The following is a 27,608-nucleotide window of genomic DNA, read 5'->3' as shown; positions in this document are numbered from 1 at the left end:
ATCAAACACCAGAAAAATATGACGTCAGTCCTCGCTTCGCTCGCAGCGAAGCGAGGACTGACGTCATATTTTTCTGGTGTTTGATCAAACATTTCGGTGTTTTATGATTTTTTGTTTTATTTGACCAAATGACAAGACATCTTGTCATCGGAGTTTAATGGGTTAATAATCAAACGAGATCCCATTTTGTCCCAAGTCTTTCACTTGATGGTACTATTTTGGATTTTCTTTTGGCAAACATACCAAAACCAAGGGCTTTTCTCCCTCCCTTATAAGGGAGGGGGCCAAAGTCAAAAGGCATAACTCCATTTCCATCCACTACCCCCTCCCTCCCTCTCATCTTGGCTCCTCTTGGATGACGGGTCATCCCTACATCTCGCCTATCGTCCTGGGGGGTCAGAAGTAATGCAACAAAACACAGCACATCCACATCAAGGCCGCTTCATTTAATCGGCAACTCCCCCTCTCCATCCCCTTGTGCAGAAAAATTGAAAATGGGCATCTTTACTTTTGGCAAACAGGAAACATCAATTTAGTTTTTTGTTTTTTTTTGTTCCATATCAGGTTCCAAAGGTGTCTGCATTGTTTCATCCCACTGTTCTTAAATAAGGCTCTATAGTATAACCTGTTGAAGAAGCTGTAGAACTTTAAAAATCTACATCTCATGTTTGAACTCAAAATGGCTTCCACTTTCATAATTCAATCCGAATAGTCAATGCTATACCTTTTCAAACTATCATGTTTACAGTGATACATGTGTATATATATGTATATATATATATATATATATATATATATATATATATATATATATATATATATATATATATATATATATATATATATACATACAATTTACTTTTTATCTTTTGATAAAAAAGTGCCCATATTTATGTTCATTGCCGCATCTGCTGGCTGAATAAAAACAACAATAATGACAATAAAAACTCTAATATGATTGAAATTAACAAATTAGCACGAATGAAGACAGAAACTGATGAAGAGCCGTACAATATACGAGACCTGAGACTAATGATAACTTTTTTGAGAAGACGGTTTCTGGATCAGCACAGCGATGCCCTTCACATTTCCTATAATGGCCAATACCCAATACAGTCATCATATTCTGATCAACTGGGTCAACTGGTAGATGGATGGTTGAGAGGATCCTCTTCCTGCTGATCAATTTTCAAGTCCGTCAACTCACTTGTGTCTCTCCAGAGGTGCAGCAGCTTCAAGGGATGGGACACTTAGTCCCTCCCCATTCTGGGTGGGCCCCAGATCTCCATCAAATTCAATACCTCCATTTTCTTAAAGAAGTAGTGCTGCCAACCAGCAAATACTCCCCTCCTACTACTCTCAGCTGACACAGAAATAGTCCCAAAACACAAGTACAATAGAAACAACAGTCCAAAGTTTCTTCCTGAAGAGATCTATGGGAGGACCTGAGAACTAGTGCTAGCCAGCCACCGCAAGGCTGTGGGTTTTTGGTCAGTCAGTCAAACTAAAAGCAAGAGTGACTAATATCATCATTTCAAGTCAATCCATCAAGCTCCATCCTTCCCTCCCTACATGTCCTCAGTTTGTTCTCCCTCTGGTTAAAACTGCCTGGTTATGTCCTGATGACCAAGACACTAAAGAGTACATCAGACTGATGTCAACAAGCCCTTCGCTGAAGATGTGCATTTTACACAGTTACCCTGAAGAGAAAGACATTTAAATAAAATAAAGTGACTCGATCCACAGTTGAACTAAATAATTCTAAGTAACCCACAATGAAATTCAGGGAGTACATCATCATTATAAAGCATATACAGTTAGTTATGTGCACATTTTCCAATTGTGTATCTTGTAAGAGAAATCTCATTAATCCTTGGCACCCTGACGAACCACATCAATCTCAATGTTCTCAATCTGTTGGATCAGCTCAGCATGCTTGAATTCACTGGGTTTGTTATGGAAATCCCTAACGAGCTGCAGTTTCTCCTCGCTCGAACCTCCATAATACATTTGCAGCTGATTAGCGAGAAACTGAGCTTCATGGGCATTCTGCAAAGAAAAAAAAAAGAAAGAAATTAAACTTTCAATGGCATTCTACAAAAAAGTTGATAAAAAAAATATAGAATAAATAAATACATATATCAATGGCCTTTCCCCCCTTACAAGGGAGGTAGCCAAAAACAAAGGCATAAAATCCACTCCCACCCATTCCATCCCCACATACTCTGCTCCCATTCACCCCCCTTCCTCCCTCTTATCTTGGCTCCTCCTGGATGACTGTTCATTCCTACATCTTGCCTACTGTCCTGGGTCAGAAGCAATGCAACACAGCACATCCACAGCAAGGCTTCTTCATTTAATTGGCAACCCTCCCCCTTTGTCCCCTCATGCAGAAAAAGAGAAGACGGGGAGAAATCCCTTCAGGCTGTGTCAAAATATCATTCACACACACTCCCTCACCCCCATCACTTCCTTCCATGCATCACAGCATCATCCATACACAACCATTCTCCACTCACCCCTCCTTCCCAATGCCCCTTTTACCCCATCCATCCATCTCATCCTCGATCCCTTATGTTCACTATGAATAGAGGCTTCCTCTATCACAGACAAAATGATGTGTGGCTCTGGTCCATAGGGGTGAGCCATATACATCCTAAAGTATCAACTGGATGCTACTGAGCAGCTTTTCACCCCACAATAACATACAGCCGCCAATACTCTAGATGGGGTATATGTTTATTTGCAACTTGTTTTCTTTCTCTAGAAATGCTAAAGACTTGTGTGTTTTGCAGGACTGATTTCTAAGGTGCCAACTCGTTCTCCCTGTTGATTGTCAAAAACATGTCAACACTCTCACCTCCATATGGATATACAGCAAAACTCCCTTGTAAAGGAGAAAAGCCCTTGGTATATGTATGTACTATATAGCAAGAAGAGGCAGAAATATTCCTAAAACCTAATTATAGTAACACTGCTGATAAGTTAACCTACAGTGCATGACAGTTGTTTTGTACATTTCAAAGTGTTGTAAATAGGTAATTTCCCCTATAAAATGGGTTTCATAATCATAGATCTTGTTATACATTACATGTACCAAACAATCTTTTCCTTCTTACACAGGGTGGTCCAAAAAGCTGTATCCATTTGTGATAAAATAGCATTTATCATCAAAAGAAAAGAGAAGTAAAGAAAAAGGTAAAGGAGGCAAAGAGGAGAGCAGATGTAAAATGGGGTAAGAGTATGACAGAAAATTTTGAAAGTAATAAAAAGATGTTTTGGAAAGAAATTAAGAGGAAGAGGAGGCGAATCAAGTAGAGAAGAAAAGGTAAAAGGTGCAGATGGAGAGATGATAATGGAGGAGAAGGCAGTAAGGGGAAGATGGGCAGAATATTTTAGGGAGTTGCTAAATGTGAAGGAGGATAGGGAGGGAAAGATAGCTGCAGTGGGAAATGCTAAGAAAATGAGAGTGATGAGTGAGGAAAATGGAGGAGAAATAAGGAAGGATGAAGTGAAGGCAGCAGTTAAGATAATGAAAGTAGGTAAGGCACCTGGTCTGGATGGATGCCATGCAGAATGTCTTAAAAAAGGAGGCACAGTGATGGTGGACTGGTTGGTGAGGTTATTTAATGTTTGCTGGAGAGAAGGTAGAATGCCGGAGGACTGGAGGAGTGCTTGTATAGTTCCACTTTACAAGGGAAAGGGGGACAAGTGTGAATGTAGTAGTTTCAGAGGGATTAGCTTGTTAAGTGTAGTTGGGAAGGCTATGGGAGGATCTTGATTGAGAGGATTAGGAGAGGAACAGAAGGAGTAATTGGTGAGGAACAGTGTGGATTTAGGACAGGTAGAGGTTGTGTAGATCAGATCTTTGTGGCAAGACAGATATGTGAGAAAGCTATAGGAAAGGGGAAGGATGTTTTTTGGGCCTTTATGGATCTGGAAAAGGCTTACGACAGGGTAGACAGAAAGGCACTGTGGGAGGTTATGCGGATATATGGGATAGGAGGAAAGCTTCTGGGAGCTGTCAAGAGTTTTTATGAGAGTAGTAGAGATTGTGTCAGGATTAGAAATGGAGAGAGTGTGGTTTGAGGTAAAGGTGGGACTTCGTCAAGGATGCGTTATGTCACCCTGGCTGTTCAACTTATACATGGATGGGGTAGTGCGAGAGGTAAATGCAAGGGTAGAGGGTCAGGGATTGGAGATGGTTAAAGAAAATGGAGAAAAGTGGGAGATGAGCCAGCTGTTGTTTGCGGACGACACTGCACTTGTGGCAGGATCAGAGGAGGGATTGAGGAAGTTGGTGACAGAGTTTGGGAGAGTGTGTAATAGAAGAAAGCTGAAGATAAATGTGGGTAAAAGTAAGGTGATGAGATGTACAAGGGGTGAAAGTGGCAGTAATCTGGAAGTGAGCATTAAGGGGGAGCAACTGGAGGAAGTGGATAGTTTTAGATACTTGGGTGCAAATGTGGCAGGAAAAGGTGGAGTAAAGGTGGAGGTAGAATGTAGATTGAGAGAAGCGAGTAAATGCCTTGGTGGATTAAAAAGTGTAATGAGGAATAGAAATTTGGGAATGGATGCTAAGAGGAGACTGTATGAAGGAGTGATTGTGCCAACAGCACTGTATGGAGCAGAAACATGGAACATAAGAGAGGAAGAGAGAAGGAGCTTGAATGTGTTTGAGATGAGGTGTCTGAGAAGTATGATGGGGGTTACTAGGCTAGATAGAGTGAGAAATGAGGAGGTGAGGAGGAGAATAGGGGTGGAAAGGGAGTTGGGAGATAGGGTTGATGAAAGAGTATTAGGATGGTTTGGACACATGGAAAGAATGAGTGAAGAAAGAGTAAAGGAGGTATGGAAGGCAGATGTGGAGGGAGTGAACATGAGGGGATGTCCTAGGATGAGATGGATGGATGGGGTGAAGGGGGCTTTGGGGAAGAGGGGAATGTCTGTTGAGGAAGGACGGGAGAGGACAGAAGACAGGGGTGAATGGAGAATGGTTGTATATGGAAGATGTTGTGATGCATGAGGTGGAATGGGCCGGGGGATGGGGGGTGAGGTGGTGTGTGTGAGCAAAATTTTGACTCAGCCCGAAGGGATTTCTCCCTGTCTTCTCCTTTATATGGGGGGACGGAGAGGGGGGGTCGCCGATTTAATGAAGCGGCCTTGCTGTGGATGTGCTGTGTCTTGCGACACTGCTTCTGACCGAGGGCAGTGGACAAGGTGCAGGGATGACCTGTCATCTAGGAGGTGCTAAGATGGGAGGGAGGGTGGAGGGGTGTGGAGTGTTTTCAGGGATGGAATGGGTGGGAATGATTTTATGCCTTTTCCTTTTTGGCTATCTCCCTAGTAAGGGGGAAAAAGCCTTGGTATATGTATGTATGTATCATCACAAGGAAAACTTTGCAATATATCAGCAGGATGGAGCAACACAGCATTCCTGCAATGCTTCACTTTGAATACCTCCATCACTACTTCCCTGAAGACGGGCTCATCTCCCGTCATAAGGACCGATTACTCTTGGCCTCCTGCACATTTTCCAGACCCCGCCCTCCCCCCCATTGGGTTATTTTCTGTGGGGATACCTATAAGACAGGGGTTATGCTGACAATCCCCAAGCTGTTGCTGCGCTCAAGAATAACATTCAAACAGAGACTAAGAGAATTCCCCATGACATGTTGGACAGGGTCATTACAAACTTCCATGTGCGAGTAGCCACAGTGATTCAGCACCAAGGAGCTTGGATTGAGCACATTACAAATTGTTGAGCTGTGCTTGCAAAATGGTGGTGTAGAGGGAAAAAAACTTACACCACACAAGACTTACATGTCTGTAAGACATGTCTACAATTTTTTTTTTTTTCAATAATAAATGCTAATTTATCACAAATGGATACATCCCTTTTTTTTTTTTGGACCACCCTATGAGGGGTGGATAAATGAAAGTATACATCCATCCTACACTCATCCACAACCTTAATCCTCCCATGGATGAAACGTCAGCCCCATCATCCAGCACAATGTCTGAATCAAAGGTAAGACGCAGCACTTCCACTACAAGGGCCAACATATGTTGGCCCTTGTAGTGGAAGTGCTGCGTCTTACCTTTGATTCAGACATTGTGCTGGATGATGGGGCTGACGTTTCATCCATGGGAGGATTAAGGTTGTGGATGAGTGTAGGATGGATGTATACTTTCATTTATCCACCCCTCATAGGGTGGTCCAAAAAAAAAAGGGATGTATCCCACTTTAGTATATGGTGAGACCCTCCTCATCCACTTGAGAAATCTGCAGAGCAGACAAGAACATCCCCCTCAGGTTGCATCGTCTCTTCCTCATTCATTTATAAACGCTTATTGAATCAAACATATTCCTTAAATGCTTCATCTCCAAAATATTTAGGTTTTATAGAGGTATAACTATATAAGATTTGAATATCATAAGATTTTAGGTAAAATGTGTTGTGATAAACATATAGATACAGAAGTAATTATTCTGTTATTGAGAGGGAGAGAGGGGGAGAGGGAGAGAGAGGGGGAGAGGGAGAGAGGGAGAGTGGGAGAGAGGGAGAGAGAAGGATATATATATATATATATATATATATATATATATATATATATATATATATATATATATATATATATATATATAAATAATTTAATAATTTTAATTTCTACAATTATTTACTACTTTTCTCTGGATTTTTGGGTAATTTCTGTTGACTGTGTCTCTCCCTGTGGGAGAGAGATTAAAATGTACTTACTATTATGTTCTTATCAAACTCTCCATGCATGAGAACAATGTTCTTCTCTTGCAGATCCGTGTAGTGGACCATGGTCAAACACTCGGGTGCATTCTCCTGATATGCCTGGAAATCCAACAAAAGAACACATCTTTAAACTTCATCACTTGACAACCCTCCCTCCTCCTCATCCATCGACGACGAGTAGTCGCAGAGGGAGATATCCTTTTAGACCATGTCAAATTACCATCCGTTAACAAACCTTCTACACTCGCACCTATCTATCGTCTTCTCCCTTCCCTACTCTACAGGCATTCCTCTCCCCCTTTACCCACAGCTCCATTCACCCCAACAATCCCCCCCCCACCCCGACTCCAAGTTCTCTCCATCCACCTCTTCCTTCCACATTTCCTTTGCTAGTCCTTCTTCATTACTTCCATTCCACTTTGATCCACCCCATCTGCCAGCTTCCCTTTCACTCCTGCCCTTCACCTCACCTCCTCCTCACAAACCCTACCATGCTTCTCAAATGCTTCATCTCAAACACCTAAATTCTTCCTTTCCGCCTCCCTTGACTTCTTCAATACGAGTCAAATTCTCGCAGGCGGCAGCAGCTGCCTGGTGTACGATGATGCATCACAATACTCGCATTATAAAATGTAGTAAAGTTACAACTGGTTTGCTCACTCTGAATGTTAACCCATTCAACTCCGATGACAAGATGTCTTGTCATTTGGTCAAATAAAACAAAAAATCATAAAACACCAAAATGTTTGATCAAACACCAGAAAAATATGACGTCAGTCCTCGCTTCGCTCGCAGCGAAGCGAGGACTGACGTCATATTTTTCTGGTGTTTGATCAAACATTTTGGTGTTTTATGATTTTTTGTTTTATTTGACCAAATGACAAGACATCTTGTCATCGGAGTTGAATGGGTTAATAACCACAGAAAATATGATCAGGCCAGTTCACAGACTATAGGGGTCACTCACTCAGCTACAACTGCAAAATACATATAAACAAGATGCCGACTGCATCTGACCCGTCATCCAGGAGGTGCCAAGATAAGAGGGAGGGAAGAGGGTGGAGGGGAGTGGAGTGTGATAGGGATGGAATGGGTGGGAGTGGTTTTTATGCCTTATTTTTTGGCTACCTCCCTTATAAGGGGGGAAAAAGCTTTTGGTATGTGTATGTATGTAGGTAAAACAGTAATCATTCCCTCACTCTGCAGTTTACCTTGACCCCAACTCCTCCATTCCGTTACATTTGGCCCTAAATACTTAAAACTATCCACTTTCTCTAACCTCTCCTTTAATTAACCCATTAAACTCCAATGACAAGATTCTTGTCATTTGGTCTAATAAAACAAAAAATCATACATACATATACCAAGGCTTTTCCCCCCTTACAAGGGGGGTAGCCAAAAAGAAAAAGGCATAAAATCATTCCCACCCATTCCATCCCTGAATACACTCCACACCCCTCCACCCTCCCTCTTATCTTAGCACCTCCTGAATGACGGATCATCCCTGCACCTTGTCCACTGCCCTGGGTCAGAAGCAGTGTCGCAAGACACAGCACATCCACAGCAAGGTCGCTTCATTAAATCGGCGACCACCCCTCTCCATCCCCTCATTGCATAAAATGAGAGGACAGGGAGAAATCCCTTTGGGCTGCGTCAAAATTGCTCACACATACTACCTCACCCCCCATCCACCCGCCCATTCCACCTCACGCAATCACAACATCATCCATATACAACCATTCTCCATTCACCCCTGTCTTCTGTCCTCTCCCGTCCTTCCTCAACAGACATTCCCCTCTTCCCCAAAGCCCCCTTCACCCCATCCATCCACCTCATCCTAGGACTTCCCCTCATGTTCACTCCCTCCACATCTGCCTTCCACACCTCTTTTACTAGTCTTTCTTCACTCATTCTTTCCATGTGTCCAAACCATCCTAATATTCTTTCATCAACCCTATCTCCCAGCTCCTTTTCCACCCCTGTTCTCCTCCTCACCTCCTCATTTCTCACTCTATCCAGCCTAGTAACCCCCATCATACTTCTCAGACACCTCATCTCAAACACATTCAAACTCCTTCTCTCTTCTTCTCTTATGTTCCATGTTTCTGTCCCATACAGTGCTGTTGGCACAATCACTCCTTCATATAGTCTCCTCTTAGCATCCATTCCCAAATGTCTATTCCTCATTACACTCTTTAATCCACCAAGGCATTTACTCGCTTCTCTCAATCTACATTCTACCTCCACTTTCACTCCACCTTTCCCTGCCACATTTGCACCCAAGTATCTAAAACTATCCACTTCCTCCAGTCGCTCTCCCTTAATGCTCACTTCCAGTCTACTGCCACTTTCACCCCTTGTACATCTCATCACCTTACTTTTACCCACATTTATCTTCAGCTTTCTTCTATCACACACTCTCCCAAACTCTGTCACCAACTTCCTCATTCCCTCCTCTGATCCTGCCACAAGCGCAGTGTCGTCTGCAAACAACAGCTGGCTCACCTCCCACTTTTCTCCATTTTCTTTAACCATCTCCAATCCCTTGCCCACTACCCTTGCATTTACCTCTCGCACCACCCCATCCATGTATAAGTTGAACAGCCAGGGCGACATAACGCATCCTTGACGAAGTCCCACCTTTACCTCGAACCACTCACTTTCTCCATTTCCAATCCTGACACAAGCTCTACTATTCTCATAAAAACTCTTGACAGCTCCCAGAAGCTTTCCTCCTATCCCGTATATCTGCATAACCTCCCACAGTGCCTTCCTGTCTACCCTATCATAAGCCTTTTCCAGATCCATAAAAGCCCAAAAAACATCCTTCCCCTTTCCTATAGCTTTCTCACATATCTGTCTTACCACAAAGATCTGATCTACACAACCTCTACCTGTCCTAAATCCACACTGTTCCTCACCAATTACTCCTTCTGTTCCTCTCCTAGTCCTCTCAATCAAGATCCTCCCATAAGCCTTCCCAACTACACTCAACAAGCTAATCCCTCTGAAACTACTACATTCACACTTGTCCCCTTTTCCCTTGTAAAGAGGAACTATACAGGCACCAGAAAAATATGACGTCAGTCCTCGCTTCGCGAAGCGAGGACTGACGTCATATTTTTCTGGTGTTTGATCAAACATTTTGGTGCTTTATGATTTTTTGTTTCATTTGACCAAATGACAAGAATCTTGTCATTGGGGTTTAATGGGTTAAGCCTTACCTCAAACTCACTGCTACTCTCATCCCTCACCGCGCATCTCATCACTTTACTCACTCTCGACTTTCAACCTAAAATACTTTCTCATGTAGCTTTTGAACCTCACACATTAGAGGTGACTTTTCCCAACCAATGGAGCTCTGTACTTTAAAGAATCTATTGATGATGATGATTCGGTTTAATATTGTGTCTTCTCCCTATCAGGAGACTGCGACAGTGCCCCTTACGGTGGATTTTGTTTGTGGCGGCGGGGTCCAAACTGCTAACGCCTTGCCCTCCACCGCAAGTAGCGATACTCTAAATTATTCATCCAATGACCATTCAAAGGATCTTTTACATTCCAAATTTCATGAGGCTACTTACTGTCAAAACTGCAATTGTAGGTAAAAGACTTACGGTACATTATTATATATATATATTTTTTATCAATATACAGGAGAGTGTATTATATTTCTTCTTACCTGATAATTGACAAGTGGGGTGAAGTGGGCCTCCTGATTTGCAAACTGCACCAGAATAAACTCGTAGCCTTGGTCTCGTATCAATGGTAGCACAAACTGCCAATACATTTTACAGATAGGGTCAGACAATGGAAAAAATGAGACAAGTTTCCTGTGAAATCAATGAAAATTAATTAATTACCCTGGTTCTAACTGGAAACCTGGATAGAGTTGGGACTGGGAAATGAATTATTTCAATGCAAAGAAATACAGGATATTGGAAATGGATATAGGTAAGATTAGGTTATCACTGCTCTACAGATTCGTTATTGATATACCGGTAATTACAAAGGTGATGGATGTGAGTGATTTGGAGTGATCACTGCAGAAAAACAAGGCACCAGAAACACACATCAAAATGACCACTGAGGAGATTTACATTCTGTGCTGGAATATAAAAGGAATGCCTACACAGGCATACACAATGAAACAGATGATCAAAACCCTGATTTTCCCTAAACCAGAGTATGCTGCAATGGTGTCGTCGCCACAAGCAGAAAAAGGATTTAAACAAAATAGAAAAAATTCAGAGATGGTCAGAGTAGACACCATATGATATGAGGATGGAAAGGGAGAGGAAAGGGAGTTGGGAGATAGGGCTGATGGAACAGTATTGGGATGGTTTGGATGTATGGAAAGAATGAATGAAGAAAGACTAGTAAAAGAGGTGTGGAAGGCAGAGGTGGAAGGAGTGAACATGATGGAGCGACCAAGGATGAGATGGATGGGGTAAAAGGGGCATTGGGAAAGAGGGGAATATCTGTCGAAGAAGGAAGGGAGAAGACAGAAGATGGGGTGAATGAAAAATGGTTATGTATGGATGATGCTGAGATGCATGAGGGGGAGTGGATGGGGGAGGGGGGAAGGGAGTATGTGTGAAAAATAATTTGATGATGCAGCAGCCCGAAGGGATTTCACCCTGTCTTCTCCATTTCTGCATGAGGGGACAGTGAGGGAGGGGTTGCCGATTTAACCCATTCAACTCCGATGACAAGATGTCTTGTCATTTGGTCAAATAAAACAAAAAATCATAAAACACCAAAATGTTTGATCAAACACCAGAAAAATATGACGTCAGTCCTCGCTTCGCTGCGAGCGAAGCGAGGACTGACGTCATATTTTTTCTGGTGTTTGATCAAACATTTTGGTGTTTTATGATTTTTTGTTTTATTTGACCAAATGACAAGACATCTTGTCATCGGAGTTGAATGGGTTAATGAAGCGGCCTTGCTATGTCTTGTGACTCTGCTGCTGACCCAGGGATGCAGGGATGATCCGTCATCCAGGAGGAGCCAAGATAAGAGAGAGGGAGGGGGTGGATGGGAGTGGAGTATGTAGGGATGGAATGGTCGGAAGTGGATTTTATACCTTTGTTTTTTGGCTACCTTCCTTGTAAGGAGGAAATAGCAATTTTGCTTGAAAAAGCTTCAACAAGCAAAATGAACTTTTAACCTCTTCAATACGAGTCAAAATCTCACGTGCAGCATCGGATGTCAAATGTACAATGCATTACACTATTTGTGTTATGAAATATAAAATCACGGCTGTATTACTCATTGTCTTTCACTCTGATTAATAATAAACACAGGAAACATGATCAAACCAGTTCACAGAATCTGGGAGTCACTCAGCTACACCTACAAAATAAATATAATCAAGACTCTGACAGCAGCATCCTCATGACGCCTATGTAGGCGTCATTGAGCAGAAGAGGTAATGAAAGTTTCCTCCTCATATAGTGTTTACTTTGACAATTTTGTCAACAATTGCAAAAAAAAAAAAAAAAAAAAAAAAGGAAGAAAAAAAAGAAGAAAAAAAAAAAAAAAAAAAAAAAAAGGGTAGCAACTAAAATGGTACCAAATCTTGCTGATAAAACATATAAAGAAAGGACTAAGTATTTTGGGTCTGCCAACATTTGAGAAGGAGAGGCAATTTAATAGCAATGTTTGGAGCCAGGAAAGGTATAAATATATTTGACAAAGATTCTTGGAGTGGGAACAAAGGAAAATTAGAGGCCATGGAAGAGACAGGAGAGAAAGAGAGAGGAGAGAGAGAGAATGTTTGAAGGGCAGTGAAAATATAGCTTCCTGCACAGAATTAGAATAGTTTAATTCCTGACTTCTTGTAGAAATATACAACTTAGGGTTACAGACAACAATGTACTATGTATTGTTACATTGCTTCTGACCCAGAGCAATGGGCAGGATACAGGGATGACCCACCATCCACAAGGTGCTAAGATGAGAGGGAGGAAAGGGTGGAGAATGGGAGTGGAATGGGTGGGAGTGAGTACATGCCTCTTGACTTGGCTACCTCCCTTGGTACATAGATTGATAGACATTCAAATGAACTGTTGGAGATTACAGTTACTGACTGACAACAGCTATCCAAAACTAAGAATATAGTCCAACAACTTTTTACTTACATATACCAAAGGCTTTTCCCCCCTTACAAGGGAGGTAGCCAAAAAACAAAGGCATAAAAACCACTCCTACCCATTCCATCCCTATCATACTCCACTCCCCTCCATCCTCTCTCTTATCTTTGCACCTCCTGGATGATGGTCCCCTGTGGTGGGGGGAAAGAATACTGCCACCAAGTCTCCCCACTTGAATTGTGAGAGGCGACAAAAACGGGACGGGGATTAGGACAAGGCATCCTTCTCCCGTAGCCCCACAGGGGACATTCTAAAAAAATTACTTACTGTAGGATATTGCATGCCATTGTGATGAATCTTCTCATAGAGCTGTGCATCCATAACTCCACTGATGCATTCCTTACTCTTAAAGTGTTCATTCCAAATCTGTAAAGAATAAACAAACAAAAAAATGAATAAATAAATCAAACATGATACTACTAACAATACATGGGTACTGACTGCATAATCATAAACTGTCAAAAACTTTAGGGATACTGGAAGCTAACTATCTATCGATATACCAGTGGCTTCTTCTTCTTCTTCCCCCCTTTAACCCCTTCACTCCGGGGCACATAACACATCTGGCAGCATTGGCTGCCAGACGTGCGATGTTGCGTCATAATAATAGCATTATAAAAAATAAAGTCAGTGCTCAATCGTTCGTTCTCTTTCACCCGTGTATTTTGATAACCATAGAAAATATGATGAAGCCAGTTTAGAGAGAATGGAGGTTACGTAGGTACGACTACAATAAATATAATCAAGATGCCGACGTCGGCATCATCGCGTACCCACTTGCTCCTCATGACGCCTACGTAGGCGTCACCATATGGAAGTGGTTAAAATATCATCCACACATCTTAGAAGCACCCTTACGAAACAGAGCAATACACAGCATCTGCCTTTATCTCAAATGTGTAGATGAAAAGAACTTTTTTTTTTTTTTTAACTTTTACTATGACTCTTCTCTGCTGTCCCCCATGAATCTACTCTTTCCCATCTCCCAAGTTTCAACTTCTTCATTTTCCAGCACTTCTGTACAATAGGGTCCACCTTAAGATTAAACTAATTAATTGGCAGGTAATCAGTAATTGGCAATATCAGTCCTTTAGCTGATTAATTGATATTGTCTTTTTGGCCTTTGCAGTACAATTTCAAAGGCCAAAAAGACAATATCAATTAATCAGAGGGAGGAGGGAAGGAAGGGAGTGGCCGGAAGTGGAGTATGCAGGAATGGATTTTATGCCTTTGTTTTTTGGCTACCTCCTTTGTATGGGGGAAAAAGCCATTGGTATATGTAGGTACGTCTTTTTGGCCATTTAGTAAGCAGTGGGTAGAAACAACTTGGCCAACTGTGTAGTTAATGAATGGAATAAACTTCCTGCAGAGGCAGTGCAATGTAGTTCAGTTCGAAGCTTTAAGATTCGTTTAGATAAACATTTAAGCAAGATGCTGTAATGACTGCCATTTATTTGATATTATGTGATTATTTCTTTGTTATTATTTATCTATTACTTGCTTGATTTCCATTTATTATTATTTATTTGTCAGTTTATTATTATTTACTATTTACCTGTTTGTTTATCATTCAACTACCTATGTATTATTCATTTTATTTATCATTATTTATATTAATAGATTTTTTATTTTATTTTATCTATTTTCTTTTTTATCATTTATATATATTTTTTGCATCCAACCTAGTTATGGACCAAAAGGTCTCCTGTCGGCATGCTCCACCTTTGCAATCCTTTGTAAAGTGTGGCCTTGTTGTGGATGTACCCTGTCTTGCTGCATTACTTCAGACCTGTTTGTGGGTAGGAGACAAGGATGAACCTTCATCAAAGAGGAGCTAGGATGAGAAGAAGACAAGGGTGGTGGATTGTAACGGAATGGGTGGGTGTGGGTGCATGCCTTTCACTTGGCTACCTCCCTTATATAGGGGAAGAAGCCCTTCATATATAGACAGAATCAGATCTAATAATTGGCCTTTTTAATGATAATACATACACTACAGAGAGAGAGAGATGAATTCAGAAAACAGTTGGTTTACCATGTATAAATATGTGTGTGAATGATACTTTGATGCAGCCTGAAGGAATTTCTCCCTGTTGTCTTCTCTTTTTTCTGCATGAGGGGACAGAGAAGGGGGGGGGGGTTGCCAATTAAATGAAGCAGCCTTGCTCTAGATGTGCTGTCTTGCTGTATTGTTTATGACCCAGGGCAATGGGCGATGCAAGGATGATGACCCATCATCCAGGGGGAGCCAAGAAAAGAGGGAGGGAGGGGTAGTGAATGGGAGTGGAGTATGTGTGGGGATGAAATGTGTAGGAGTGGATTTATGCCTTGTGATTTTGGCTACCTCCTTCATGAGGGGGGAAAGAGCCCTTGGTATATGTATGTATATCACTGCCAAGTAATGTCATAACACATTAATAAGTACACTAAAAACCCACTGTTGATTGGATCTTAGAAAAGAAAGGAAATAATGATTTCCGTATATTTTGATCACTTGCTGTGATCCTCTTCAGTGGAATATGTATTCCACTGAAGAGGATCACAGCAAGTGATCGAAATACAGATGCTCCTCTACTTACGTTAATTCGTTTTACGTTTTTTTTATTTTATGTTTGAACTGACTAAAAAAAAAAAAATTGTAATTTTTTTTTTAGTGAATTTTTTAGTTAAGCACGCTCTCCATAGTTCAAACGATACTTACACATGACGCTGCGTCCATTGTTTACATGGCACAAATGACAGACTGAACGTGCCTTGCCTATCATCCTCCTCCTTCCCCTCCTCCTCCACCATCTCAATTTATGTTGCTTGAATTTAATTTATTTGAAATTAATGTTATCATTTTACAATGTTATGTGTATAATTAATGATCTAGGAGTGTTTTATAAGATACGGTAATAGAATTTACGGATGTATGGTACAGTAACAACTTACGTTCATTTTCAACTTGCGTTCGGCCGTTTGGAACGTAACTAAAACATAAGTTGAGGAGCGTCTGCATACGGAAATCATTATTTCCTTTCTTTTCTTAAATCCAATCAACAGTGCATTTTTTGTGTATGTATGTATATACATAAGATGTATTCTAAATTTGGCAGGCCTATGTAGAGAGGGAGGGAGAGAAAGAGATGTGAGCTTGGAAAATTATTGTACATTAGTATGAACATTACATCCTACTCACATATTTGATCTCATCAGCAGGCTTGTCCTTCAACAACTCCATCTTCATGATACGATCAAGGCTCTGCAATAAACAAAAAATAAAAATAAGATCCTTATAATTTCACTACATTGACATAATTTGAATATTTCATTCTGATTAACCCCTTCACTCCGGGCCAAAATCTCACGGGCAGCATGAGCTGCCAGACGTGCGATGTTGCATCATAATACTCGCATTATAAAAAATAAAGTCACTGCTCTATTGCTCGTTCTCTTTCACCCGTGAATTTTGATAACCATAGAAAATATGATGAAGCCAGTTTACAGAGTATGGGGGTCACGCAAGTACAACTACAATAAATATAATCAAGACGCCGACATCGGCATCCTCGCGTACCCACTTGCTCCTCATGGTGCCTACGTAGGCGTCATCATATTGAAGGGGTTAATTCATCTGATCCGTCCACGGAGAGCTAAGATGAGAGAGAAATGAGGGTGGTGGATGGGAGTAGAATGGTTGTGAGTGGGTGTGTGGCTTCCACTTGGTACTTCCCTTACAAGGGGGAAGAAGTCCTTGGTATATAATAGAATTCTGATGACAGGGGACCCTAAATGATCAATATTATTACGCAACATTTCACGTTGCTGACACCATCCGCCGTTCGAGTTGTGACTAAGAGGTTTCAGAGATCACTATCTCCTGTCCCAACCGTTACGAACCGTCCCCATACTGTACAATACAGAACATTGCCCAACAATATTAATCGTGTAGGGCCCACTTGACCTCTTCAATACGAGTTAAATTTTCACCCACAGCATGGGATGCCTGAGGTACAAATGATTGTTGCATCACAATACTCGTGTTCACAGAATTCAGGGGTCACTCAGCTACGACTACAAAATTAATATAATCAATACAGCGACACCGGCATCCTCGTGTACCCATTCACGTCTTGGAGAGATCTATTAGAGAGCCCAAAGACCAGTGCTGACTACAGTGTGTGGGGGGGGGGGGGGCTGTGGAATACTTGTCAGTGACACTCGAAGCAACTATTGCTTTTATCAAAGATGTGAACATGATAATGGCCAGCAATCTACCTATGGGTCTCTCTCAAGGAGGGTGGGGGCAGCTTGAAAAAGGATATCTTTATAAGAACATAAGAATGAAGAAGACTGCAAGAAACCATAAGGCCCTCACTAGGCAGTTCCATGTCCATTACCATTTGTCATCTCCCCCATCCATAAAGTTGTCTAACCATTTCTTAAAACAACTGATCATTTCAGCACTCACTACATGGTTACTAAGTCTAATCCATTCGTTGACCACCCTATTGTAAACTAATTCTTGCCTATTTCCTTCTTAAATCTAAATTTGTCCAATTCAAATCTATAAAGCCTTTGATCCACTTGAACACCTCTATTAGATCACTCCACACTCTACGTCTTTCCAGAGAGTCAAAGTTAAGGTGCCTAAGCCTCTCTTCGTAAGGTCAATTTCTAAGCCCATGTATCATTTTGGTCATTCTCCTCAGTACTGATTCAAGTGAACTGATGTCCATTCTATAGGATGGAGACCAAAGCTGTACCGCATAGTCAAGGATGGGTCTAAGCTAGATAGAGTTTGATTTATCTCTGCACTTCTACTCATAACCATCCTAGCAATGAAACTTAATGCTCTATTAGTTTTATTCCTGGCACTAATGCACCATTTCCTGGATTTAAGGACTCACTAGAACTCCCAAGTTTCTCTTGCACTCAGTTTTCTCTAAAAACATGCTATCTAAGCTATATCTGTTTTCGGGGTTGTGTAGCCCTATGTTTAACCCATTCAACTCCGATGACAAGATGTCTTGTCATTTGGTCAAATAAAACAAAAAATCATAAAACACCAAAATGTTTGATCAAACACCAGAAAAATATGACGCCAGTCCTCGCTTCGCTGCGAGCGAAGCGAGGACTGGCGTCATATTTTTCTGGTGTTTGATCAAACATTTTGGTGTTTTATGATTTTTTGTTTTATTTGACCAAATGACAAGACATCTTGTCATCGGAGTTGAATGGGTTAACATGCAACACTTGGAGATATTCAAGTCCATTTACCATTTCACCAACCACGTGAACAATTTGTTAAGATCATCTTGCAGAATCTCGGCATTGATTCCTGACCTAATTAGGCATCCTATTTTAGTGTCATCTGCAAACATCACTATTAATCCCATTGACCAAGTCATTTATGTAAATAATGAACAATAAAGGTCCTAAAACTGAACCCTGGGGAACTCCACTAGAAACACTCCATTTGAATTTTACACCATTTACGGTGACCTGCTGCTTTCTGTCACTGATCCAAGCTCTGACCCATTCTAACATTTTTCCTCCTATGCCATGGGCTTTGATTTTATATATATATTTTTTCTAACCAAGAATTACAGATATGATACAAATAACTTTCAGCATAAAAAATCAAATATGCAATATTTTGTTTTCCACAATCTATATACATATACCAATGGCTATTTCCCCCCTTACAAGGGAGGTAGCCAAACAAGGCATAAATCCACTCCCACCTTTTCCATTCTCACATATCCCATATCACAATCCCATTCACTCCCTCTTATCTTGGCTCATCCTGGATAACAGGTCATCGCTTCATCTTGCAGTGTAGCAAGACAGGGCACATCCACAGCAAGGTTGCTTCATTTAATTGGCAACCCCCCTCACCCCCTCATACAGAAAAAGAGAAGATAGGGGGGGGGGAAATCCCTTTGGGCTGCATCAGAATATCATTCACACATACTTCCTCACCCCCCATCCCCCACCCACTCCTTTCCATGCATCACAGCATCATCCATACACAACCTTTCTCCATTCACCCCTATCTTCTGTCTTTTCCCTTCCTTCCTTCCTTAACAGACATTCCCCTCTTTCCCAATGCCCCGTTTACCCCATCCATCCATCTCATCCTTGGTCTCCCCCTCATGTTCACTCCTTCCACACCTCTTTTAATAACCTTTCTTCATTCATTCTTTCCATGTGTCCAAACCATCCCAAAACTCTTTCATCAACCCTATCTCCCAACTCCCTTTCCACCACCACTCTCCTCCTCACCTCCTTGTTTCTGACTCTATCCAGCCTGGTAATCCCTGTCATACTTCTCAGGCACCTCATCTCAAACACATTCAAACTCCTCTCTTATGTTCCATGTTTCTGCCTCACACAGGGCTATCAACAAAATCACTACTTCATACAATCTCCTCTTATCATCCATTCCCAAATGTCTATTTCTCATTACACTTGCTTGCTTCTCTCAATCTACATTCTACCTCAACTCCTCCCTTTCCTGCCACATTTGCACCCAAGTATCTAAAACTATCCACTTCCTACAGTCTCCCTCCCTTAATATTCACTTCCAATTTTCTGCCCATTGTACATCTCAATCACCTTACATTTAACCAAATTTATCTTCAACTTCCTTCTTTTGCACACCCTCCCAAACTCCATCACTAACCTCCTTAATCCCTCCTCTGATCCTGCTACAAGTGCAGTGTCATCACAAAACAACTGGTGTATCTCACACTTTTCTCTATTTTCTTTAACCATCTCCAATTCCTGGCCCATTACCCTTGCATTTATCTCTCGCACCACCCCATCCATGTATAAATTGAACAGCCAAGAAGACATTACATATCACTGGCAAATTCCCACCTTTACCTCAAACTACTCTTTCCATTTCTGATTCTAACACAGCTCTACTACTCTCATAAAAACTCTTCACAGCTTTCCACCTATCTCGTATATCTGCAATACCTCCCACAGTACCTTCCTGTCTACCCTGCCATAAGCCTTTTCCAAATCCATAAAGACCCAAAAAACATCCTCATCTTTTCTTGAAACTTTCTCAGATTTCTGCCTTACCACAAAAATCTGATCCACGCAACACTTACCAGTCCTAAACTTACACTGTTCCTCACCAATTATGCCCCTGTTTCTCTTCTAATCCTCCCAATCAAAACCCTCCCATAAACCTTCCACATTACACTCAACAAACTGATCCCTCTGAAACTACTACACTCACACTTGTCCCCTTTTCCCTTGTAAAGTGGAACTATACAGGCACTCCTCCAGTCCTCCAGCACTCTACCCTCTTTTAGACAAACATTAAACAACCTCACCAACCAGTCCACCATCACTGTACCTCCCTTTTTTAGGCACTCCACATGACACCCATCCAACCCAGGTGCTATACCTGCTCTCATAATTTTAGTAACTATTTCACCACATCTTTCCTTATTTCTCCTCCATTCTCCTCACTCATCTCTATCATTTTCTTAGCACTTGCCAATGCAACTACCATTCCCTCACTATCCTCCTTTACTTTTAGCAACTCCCAAAAATACTCTGCCCATTATCCTCTTACTGCTGTGTCTTCCATTATCATCTCTCCATCTGCACCTTTTACCTTTTCTTCTCAACTTGATTTACCTCCTCTTCCTCTCTTAATTTCTTTCCAAAACATCTTTTTATTACTTTCAAAACATTGTCATACAATTACTTACCCCATTTCACATCTGCTCTCCTCTTTGCCTCCCTTATTTTATGCTTTACTTCTCTTTTCTTTGTACCTCGTATATGATTCTCTCATCCTATTTTTTAACCAATCTGTGAATGCTTGCTTCTTCTCTTCTACAACCTTCTTTGCTTCCTCATCCCACCACTCACTACCCTTCTATTTACTCCTGTCCTCCTTGTTCCACACACCAACATTGCACACCTTGTGACTCCCTTCTTGAACCATCCTCACTCCTAGTTCTACTATGTCCTTCACTCCCTCCCACTCCTCTCTCAGCTTCTTCTTGTACTACCCTTTTTCTTTCTCATTTCAGCAGTTTACTCTAAGCACCTCCCTGCCTTCTCTCCTTTTCCTCTTTCTCCTTCTTTGTCTCAATTTACCTTCCAATAATTTTTTTTATCTGATATTTCCCCATTCTCTCCCCTTAGAACATGTACATCCAAAACTCTTCCTACTCTACCACAATTTAGGACATTTTCATTTTCAGGTTTCTTGCTATAATTTTCTAAAACTGAAAAAAATTACATTGTGGAAAGATACTGATTTAGTTTTCATTAAAAATTGTAATTTTCTTGATTTTTTTTTCTTCCAATAATTTTTCATCAAATATTTGTCCCTCAAAAAAAAACACATGCACAAAAAAGAGGTTCTTTCAATCAAATGTGTTTAACCCATTAAACTCCGATGACAAGATTCTTGTCATTTGGGTCAGTCCTCGCTTCGCGAAGCGAGGACTGACGTCATATTTTTCTGGTGTTTGATCAAACATTTTGGTGTTTTATGATTTTTTGTTTTATTTGACCAAATGACAAGAATCTTGTCATCGGAGTTTAATGGGTTTAGGATATATATGTCAGAATTTTGGAGGGCATATGGGGTGAAAGTAAATGTAGGCAAAAAAATTATGAGCTGTATGTATGAGGGGAGGAACTAGCAGCGAGAAAGATTATAAAGTAAGGAAGGAAATTAAATGTCTTGGGGAAATGAAAAGTACCCTGAGAAACAGCCATTTATAAGGGGTTGAGTGCAAAGAGAAGATTGTACGAAAGAGGTGACTGCCCGTGAAACTGAATGGGCCGAGACTTGGCATCGAAGGAAAGCAGAAAGGTGAAGCGAGCCTCATTGTGTTAACCCATTCAACTCCGATGACAAGATGTCTTGTCATTTGGTCAAATAAAACAAAAAATCATAATAAAACAACAAAATGTTTGATGATCAAACAGCACCAGAAAAATATGACGTCATCAGTCCTCCTCGAGGAGGACTGATGACGTCATATTTTTCTGGTGCTGTTTGATCATCAAACATTTTGTTGTTTTATTATGATTTTTTGTTTTATTTGACCAAATGACAAGACATCTTGTCATCGGAGTTGAATGGGTTAAAGAAGTATGGTGGGGGTACAAGGATGGATGGGTAGAATGAGAAGAACACAAATACACACGCACCAACCACTCTGAATTACCTTTGCTGGGGCATGGGCATATGCTCCCTGGGGTAATGTAGACTTTCCACTTGTAGCAACCTGGCTAAAGCTATGCCCTCCTGGTTGCTGCTTTGACCGTTCCTGCTGCTGCTGGAATCGCTGTACAAACTCTTCAGGACAGGATCTGCACGAGGAAATGGAATATGAGAGGCCAGCATGAAACGTTATATACTATATACCTTTGCAACTGGGAAGGACATGTAATGGTAGTGTAGTCTCTACACAAAGTGAAGGATATATATACCAAACTGAGAGAATGCAAATGGCAGTGACCAAGTTGGTCTCCCAGCCATGCAGATAAATAATATGAGGAGAGACTGGACCTGCCATCATTAACCTGTTAAGCATCTGCTACTGTTTATGCAGTTTTCCAATTTCTTTCCACATTTGTGCTCAACAGTACATACCATTCTCAACTTTGAAAGCTCCTTTCAAGCTGTCTCCGACTTCATATCATGTTTATATGTATAGAAAATTATAGGAACATTGTCTGAAAACATTCTGAGTGCATCTTAAAGTTTGTGGCAACTTTTGCTGGCTTGCTAGAAGGTAGCAAAGAAACATTTTCAGTACGCAGTGAGCGTTCATCATAGAATTATATTTCTATATTTCCTTGAGATATTACATAAAGGGACAATTACTTTTGTTTTTCTGGATTTTTCATGTGTGTGTGTATTTACCTAGTATTTTACGGGACGAGAGCTATACTCATGTTGACCCATTTTTGTATCTCTCCACATCCAGTTTATTCTCACTGTTTCTACGTTTAGTTTGTTCCAGACATCAATCACCCTATGTGGAAGCTATTCTTTTTCAGGTCTCTTCTGTAACTTTCCTTCTTTAGCTTCTTTTCGTGTCCTCTTGTTTCTCTTCTGTCCCATTTTAGTAACTCGTCTCTATTGAGAATTTCCATCCCTTTTATAATTCTGTAAATGGTCAACAAATCACCTCTTTCTCTTCTCTGTTCCAGTGTTGATAGTTGTAATTTCTCCAATTTTTGTTTGCATGTCAAATTTGATAGTGTAGGTGCCATTTTTGTCACTGCTCTTTGGATTCGTTCTAATTTTCTTACATTCTTTTTTGTGCTAGGTGTGTGTGTCCTTTTCTCCATTTTCTTATAACTGAATTTAACATTTTCTAAATAAGAAGAAATCAAGTAATTTTTTTTCTTTTCCCTAATTTGTTCATTATTCCAACATTGACTAAATATGCATATTTATGTCAAAATAGACAAATTGTTTGGGGAAAAAAAAAAAAAAAATCCTGAAATTTCAGGAACGCATATGTGCCGTATAACGAGGACTCACTGTACTCTATAAGGGATCTGTGGGAAAAGCCTGTTCCAGGCATGGCATTCCTCAGGGAGACAGTACTGCTCAGCCAAACAGTCTAGGGAATGACAACAACTGTTGGAATTACCTAGATGTGCTACAAGCTAAAAACAGAAACATATTTAGAAAGTGTGACAAAGGGTCTCTATGAATGTAGCTCCTTTCCTGTACACTACAATTAGGTATACATCATGGCTTGCTGATGTAGTGGTTAACATCTTGACCTCTCATGCTGGAAATCCAACCTTGCAGCCTGCTCAGAGTGGAAGCTTCAAAACATTGCAAGCAGTTTACTGTACCTTGAGGAAAGAAATGGATTGTTGTGTACTTACCTAGTTGTATTATACGGGAAGGGAGCTATACTTGTAGTGACCTATCTTTGTACCTTTCAGCATCTGGTTTTTTCTTAAATTCTTGTATAATTTTTGTATAAGGTTAAAGTATTAACCCATTCAACTCCGATGACAAGATGTCTTGTCATTTGGTCAAATAAAACAAAAAATCATAAAACACCAAAATGTTTGATCAAACACCAGAAAAATATGACGTCAGTCCTCGCTTCGCTGCGAGCGAAGCGAGGATTGACGTCATATTTTTCTGGTGTTTGATCAAACATTTTGGTGTTTTATGATTTTTTGTTTTATTTGACCAAATGACAAGACATCTTGTCATCGGAGTTGAATGGGTTAATCATAGATTGAACAATACAAACTCTGGGAGAGTAATAAACATCAATCAGGAGTCCAGTGCATGATCCAAGACTTAATGAATAACAAGGTCATATACATCAATGACTAGTGGCCATTAGTGATTAACCTTTATTCACAGGACAAAGATAAACTTCGATATTATCTTGACTCTTTTAGTGATCTTCAAAATTTTATCAGCATTAGAGCTTTCAAACATTCCAGGTCCCTTATATTTGTTTAACCCCTTCCATACGGTGCCGCACACGTAGGCGTCATGAGGAGCAAGTGGATTCGCGACGCTGCCATATCGGCGTCTTGATTATATTTATTGTAGTCGCCCCTGTGTTTTTACATTCTCCCAAATGCGCCCTGAATCCCATTCTCTGTGGTTTTCAAAATTCGCGGGTGAAAGAGAGAACGATCGATATAAGCTGTGACTATATTTTATGATGCGATTATTATTACGACACGTCATATGGCTGGCATTGGCTGCTGCCCGTGAGATTTAAGTCCTGTACTGAAGTGGTTAAGGATGCCCTGTATCAAGTGTGAAGTGATTGATATAATATATATATATTGTATATATATATATATAATGTTTATATATATATATGTATTATGTTTATATATATATATTATGTTATGTATATAATATATATTGTTCTTTCCAATGCACTTTAAATTATACATTTTCAGAAAATAGCTGGTATACAAATAGTTCATATTTATCGAGAAAAACCTATACAGTGATTAAATTAGCATTCATCTCTACAAGTTAAAAATAGAAATCAACTGTAAGACAGATGTAAGGAAATGAAAAAAATCTCATGCTTGGGTGGAATTAGGAGACAGGATAATCTTACCCTTGTACTTGCTCAAGCTTCTTTGCATATTTATCATAATATGGATTCTCCTTCAGTTTTTCCACAGCCTCTTCCATGATCACTGGAGTTGTGCGCAAAGATTGACTTTGGACAAAAAGAGCAACAGATCTTAACCTGGTGATGAGATGCTTGCCTGGAGAAAACATAACCATTTCTGAAATAAGAACACAAGTGACATGTACAAAAGTATGTATGGTAAAGGACTTACTAACATATACACATTTTTAGTAACCAAAATGGATTTGGAAAATTATTTGCATAAATAATAACTTTTGAAAATACATCAGCAAAAATAAATTCTTAGCACCAATCTATACTTAAGCTCAAACTAACAACCTAAAGGAAATTAAAAATATGATGACAATCTAGAGTTCACAAAAAAATTCACTTTCATCTCAACATCAAACCTGAATAAAATCCAGATTATCTATAATGGTAATTTATTCTATTCATTGAAACCAATGCTCAAAGCCTATGGTCCTACAACACAGATGTCAGAGAGGATAATCTCCCTACAACCTGTCTTCATATTCTAACAGCATTCACCTCTATCTGAAGGTGCAGACTCATGGAGCCAGCCCTGAGTCAATAGATAAAACTTAAGTTCTCTATGAACTTCACTTGTCTTTAGTCTACTTTTTCACATACTATCAAGTTCTCTTCCTCCCACCAGCCAAATGCACAGATACAAACCTAAATTAATACAAAACAGATTATAGTACAATATTTCTTCCTGTTACTGGGCTGTGGCTTTCTAGTCAGTGAAACTCACTCAAGACAACTCTAGTCAGTGAAACTCACTCAAGACAACTCTAGTCAGTGAAACTCAAAACATACATTCATATACCAAGGCTTTTTCCCCCCTTACAAGGGAGGTAGCCAAAAAGGAAAAGGCATAAAATCATTCCCACCCATTCCATCCCTGAAAACACTCCACACCCCTCCACCCTCCCTCTCATCTTAGCACCTCCTGGATGACGGGTCATCCCTGCACCTTGTCCCATGCCCTGGGTCAGAAGCAGTGTCGCAAGACACAGCACATCCACAGCAAGGCCACTTCATTAAATTGGCAACCCCCCCTCTCCGTCCCCCCATGCATAAAAGGAGAAGATGAGGAGAAATCCCTTTGGGCTGTGTCAAATTTTGCTTACACATACTACCTCACCCCCCATCTCCCTGCCCATTCCACATCATGCATCACAACATCCATATACAACCATTCTCCATTCACCCCTGTCTTCTGTTATTCTTGTTCTATACTTTCTGAAGGAACAATGATGGGTACATGTAAATAGTGACCCTACAAGATAGACAACACAGCCATCTTCCACCTATCTTCAACACTTGTCAATGCCCTCACCTCCATTTGAAGAAGCAGCTCAATGGGGCTGACACTCTGATTTCTGCATATGAATTTAGGCATAGGTCCAAAATAGCACTGTAGTCAGCTATTTGTAGATTAAAATGACAGGTGACAATTTGCCTTACTATGTATTAAACTATGAGGAGGTGAGGAGGAGAACAGGGGTGGAAAGGGAGTTGGGAGATAGGGTTGATGAAAGAGTATTAGGATGGTTTGGACACATGGAAAGAATGAGTAAAGAAAGACTAGTAAAAGAGGTATGGAAGGCAGATGTGGAGGGAGTGAACATGAGGGAACGTCCTAGGATGAGATGGATAGATGGGGTGAAGGGGGCTTTGGGGAAGAGGGGAATGTCTGTTGAGGAAGGACGGGAGAGGACAGAAGACAGGGGTGAATGGAGAATGTTTGTATATGGATGATGTTGTGATGCATGAGGTGGAATGGGCGGGGTAAGGTAGTATGTGTGAGCCAAATTTGACGCAGCCCGAAGGGAATTCTCCCCATCTTCTCCTTTTATGCATGGGGGGACGGAGAGGGGGGGGTCGCCGATTTAATGAAGTGGCCTTGCTGTGGATGTGCTGTGACTTGCGACACTGCCTCTGACCCAGGGCAGTGGACAAGGTGCAGGGATGACCCGTCACCCAGGAGGTGATTTTATGCCTTTTTCTTTTTGGCTACTTCCCTTGAAAGGGGGAAAAAAGCCTTGGTATATGTATGTATTAAACTATATATAGTTTATTATTCTTTTGACAAGTATATGGACTGATCTAATAAATGCTACATATAAATTGTATAATGATAAAGGCCTCAAGTTTCACTGACAAGAAATCTGGGAAGAAACACTGGACTGTCTGTGATTTATTAGTGTGGGACTGTTTCTGTTACTGGTTTAAGAGTACAAGGTAAAGGTGGGTTGTTACCAGTTGTCAGTTTCTTTATGGTAAAAGGTGGGAAAAATACTGCTGCACATGATTGAGAAAAATCTCAGGGTCAGTTCAGACACTTGAATGCCAGAAAATCAGGGCTGCACCTTCATTTAGTTTTGAAGATGAGCAGTGGGTGATGATTCTGATGTCCACCTTGCAGAACCATCACTTGCAAGTACCCACTGTAGGTCACCAGAAAGGTGTATTAGTGTATCGTAAATCAAACATTATGATTCCTGAGATTATCAATTAATACAAAGACAGAACTGGAA

At 40.6% G+C, this 27,608-nt stretch overlaps 2 protein-coding genes across 2 annotated transcripts in view; one reads left to right on the top strand and one right to left on the bottom strand.

Moving 5' to 3' along the window:
• LOC143031084 (uncharacterized) overlaps nucleotides 1-27,608 on the top strand; it is a 434,563-nt gene that overhangs the window by 305,212 nt on the left and 101,743 nt on the right. The gene's annotated exons all lie outside the window — the stretch shown is intronic.
• Nucleotides 104-27,349, bottom strand: LOC143031077 (ATP synthase mitochondrial F1 complex assembly factor 1). The gene is made up of 8 exons (XM_076194486.1): nucleotides 27,331-27,349; nucleotides 25,027-25,201; nucleotides 22,123-22,267; nucleotides 16,107-16,169; nucleotides 13,193-13,291; nucleotides 10,450-10,545; nucleotides 6,762-6,866; nucleotides 104-2,049 (listed from the first exon to the last, which is right to left on the bottom strand). The coding sequence occupies exons 2-8, from the start codon at nucleotides 25,197-25,199 to the stop codon at nucleotides 1,867-1,869; spliced, it is 864 nt and encodes a 287-aa protein (XP_076050601.1). The 5' UTR covers nucleotides 25,200-25,201; nucleotides 27,331-27,349; the 3' UTR covers nucleotides 104-1,866.

This window comes from Oratosquilla oratoria, chromosome 12 (genome assembly GCF_046742065.1).
Source record: "Oratosquilla oratoria isolate Oo_2021 chromosome 12, ASM4674206v1, whole genome shotgun sequence".
In the NCBI taxonomy this organism is placed as follows: domain Eukaryota; kingdom Metazoa; phylum Arthropoda; class Malacostraca; order Stomatopoda; family Squillidae; genus Oratosquilla; species Oratosquilla oratoria.
The sequence above is the reverse complement of the archived record's forward strand: the minus strand, read 5'-3'. Positions and strand labels throughout refer to the sequence as shown.

What these genes read in the sequence shown, in the direction of transcription:
- LOC143031077 (XM_076194486.1), bottom strand. Translation starts at nt 25,199, where the DNA reads ATGGTTATGTTTTCTCCAGGCAAGCATCTCATCACCAGGTTAAGATCT. An exon ending in AAGCTTGAGCAAGTACAAGG is followed by an intron (nt 22,268 to 25,026) that starts GTAAGATTATCC and finishes TTCCTCGTGCAG; the next exon opens with ATCCTGTCCTGAAGAGTTTG. An exon ending in ATGGCATGCAATATCCTACA is followed by an intron (nt 10,546 to 13,192) that starts GTAAGTAATTTT and finishes ATGTATTGGCAG; the next exon opens with TTTGTGCTACCATTGATACG.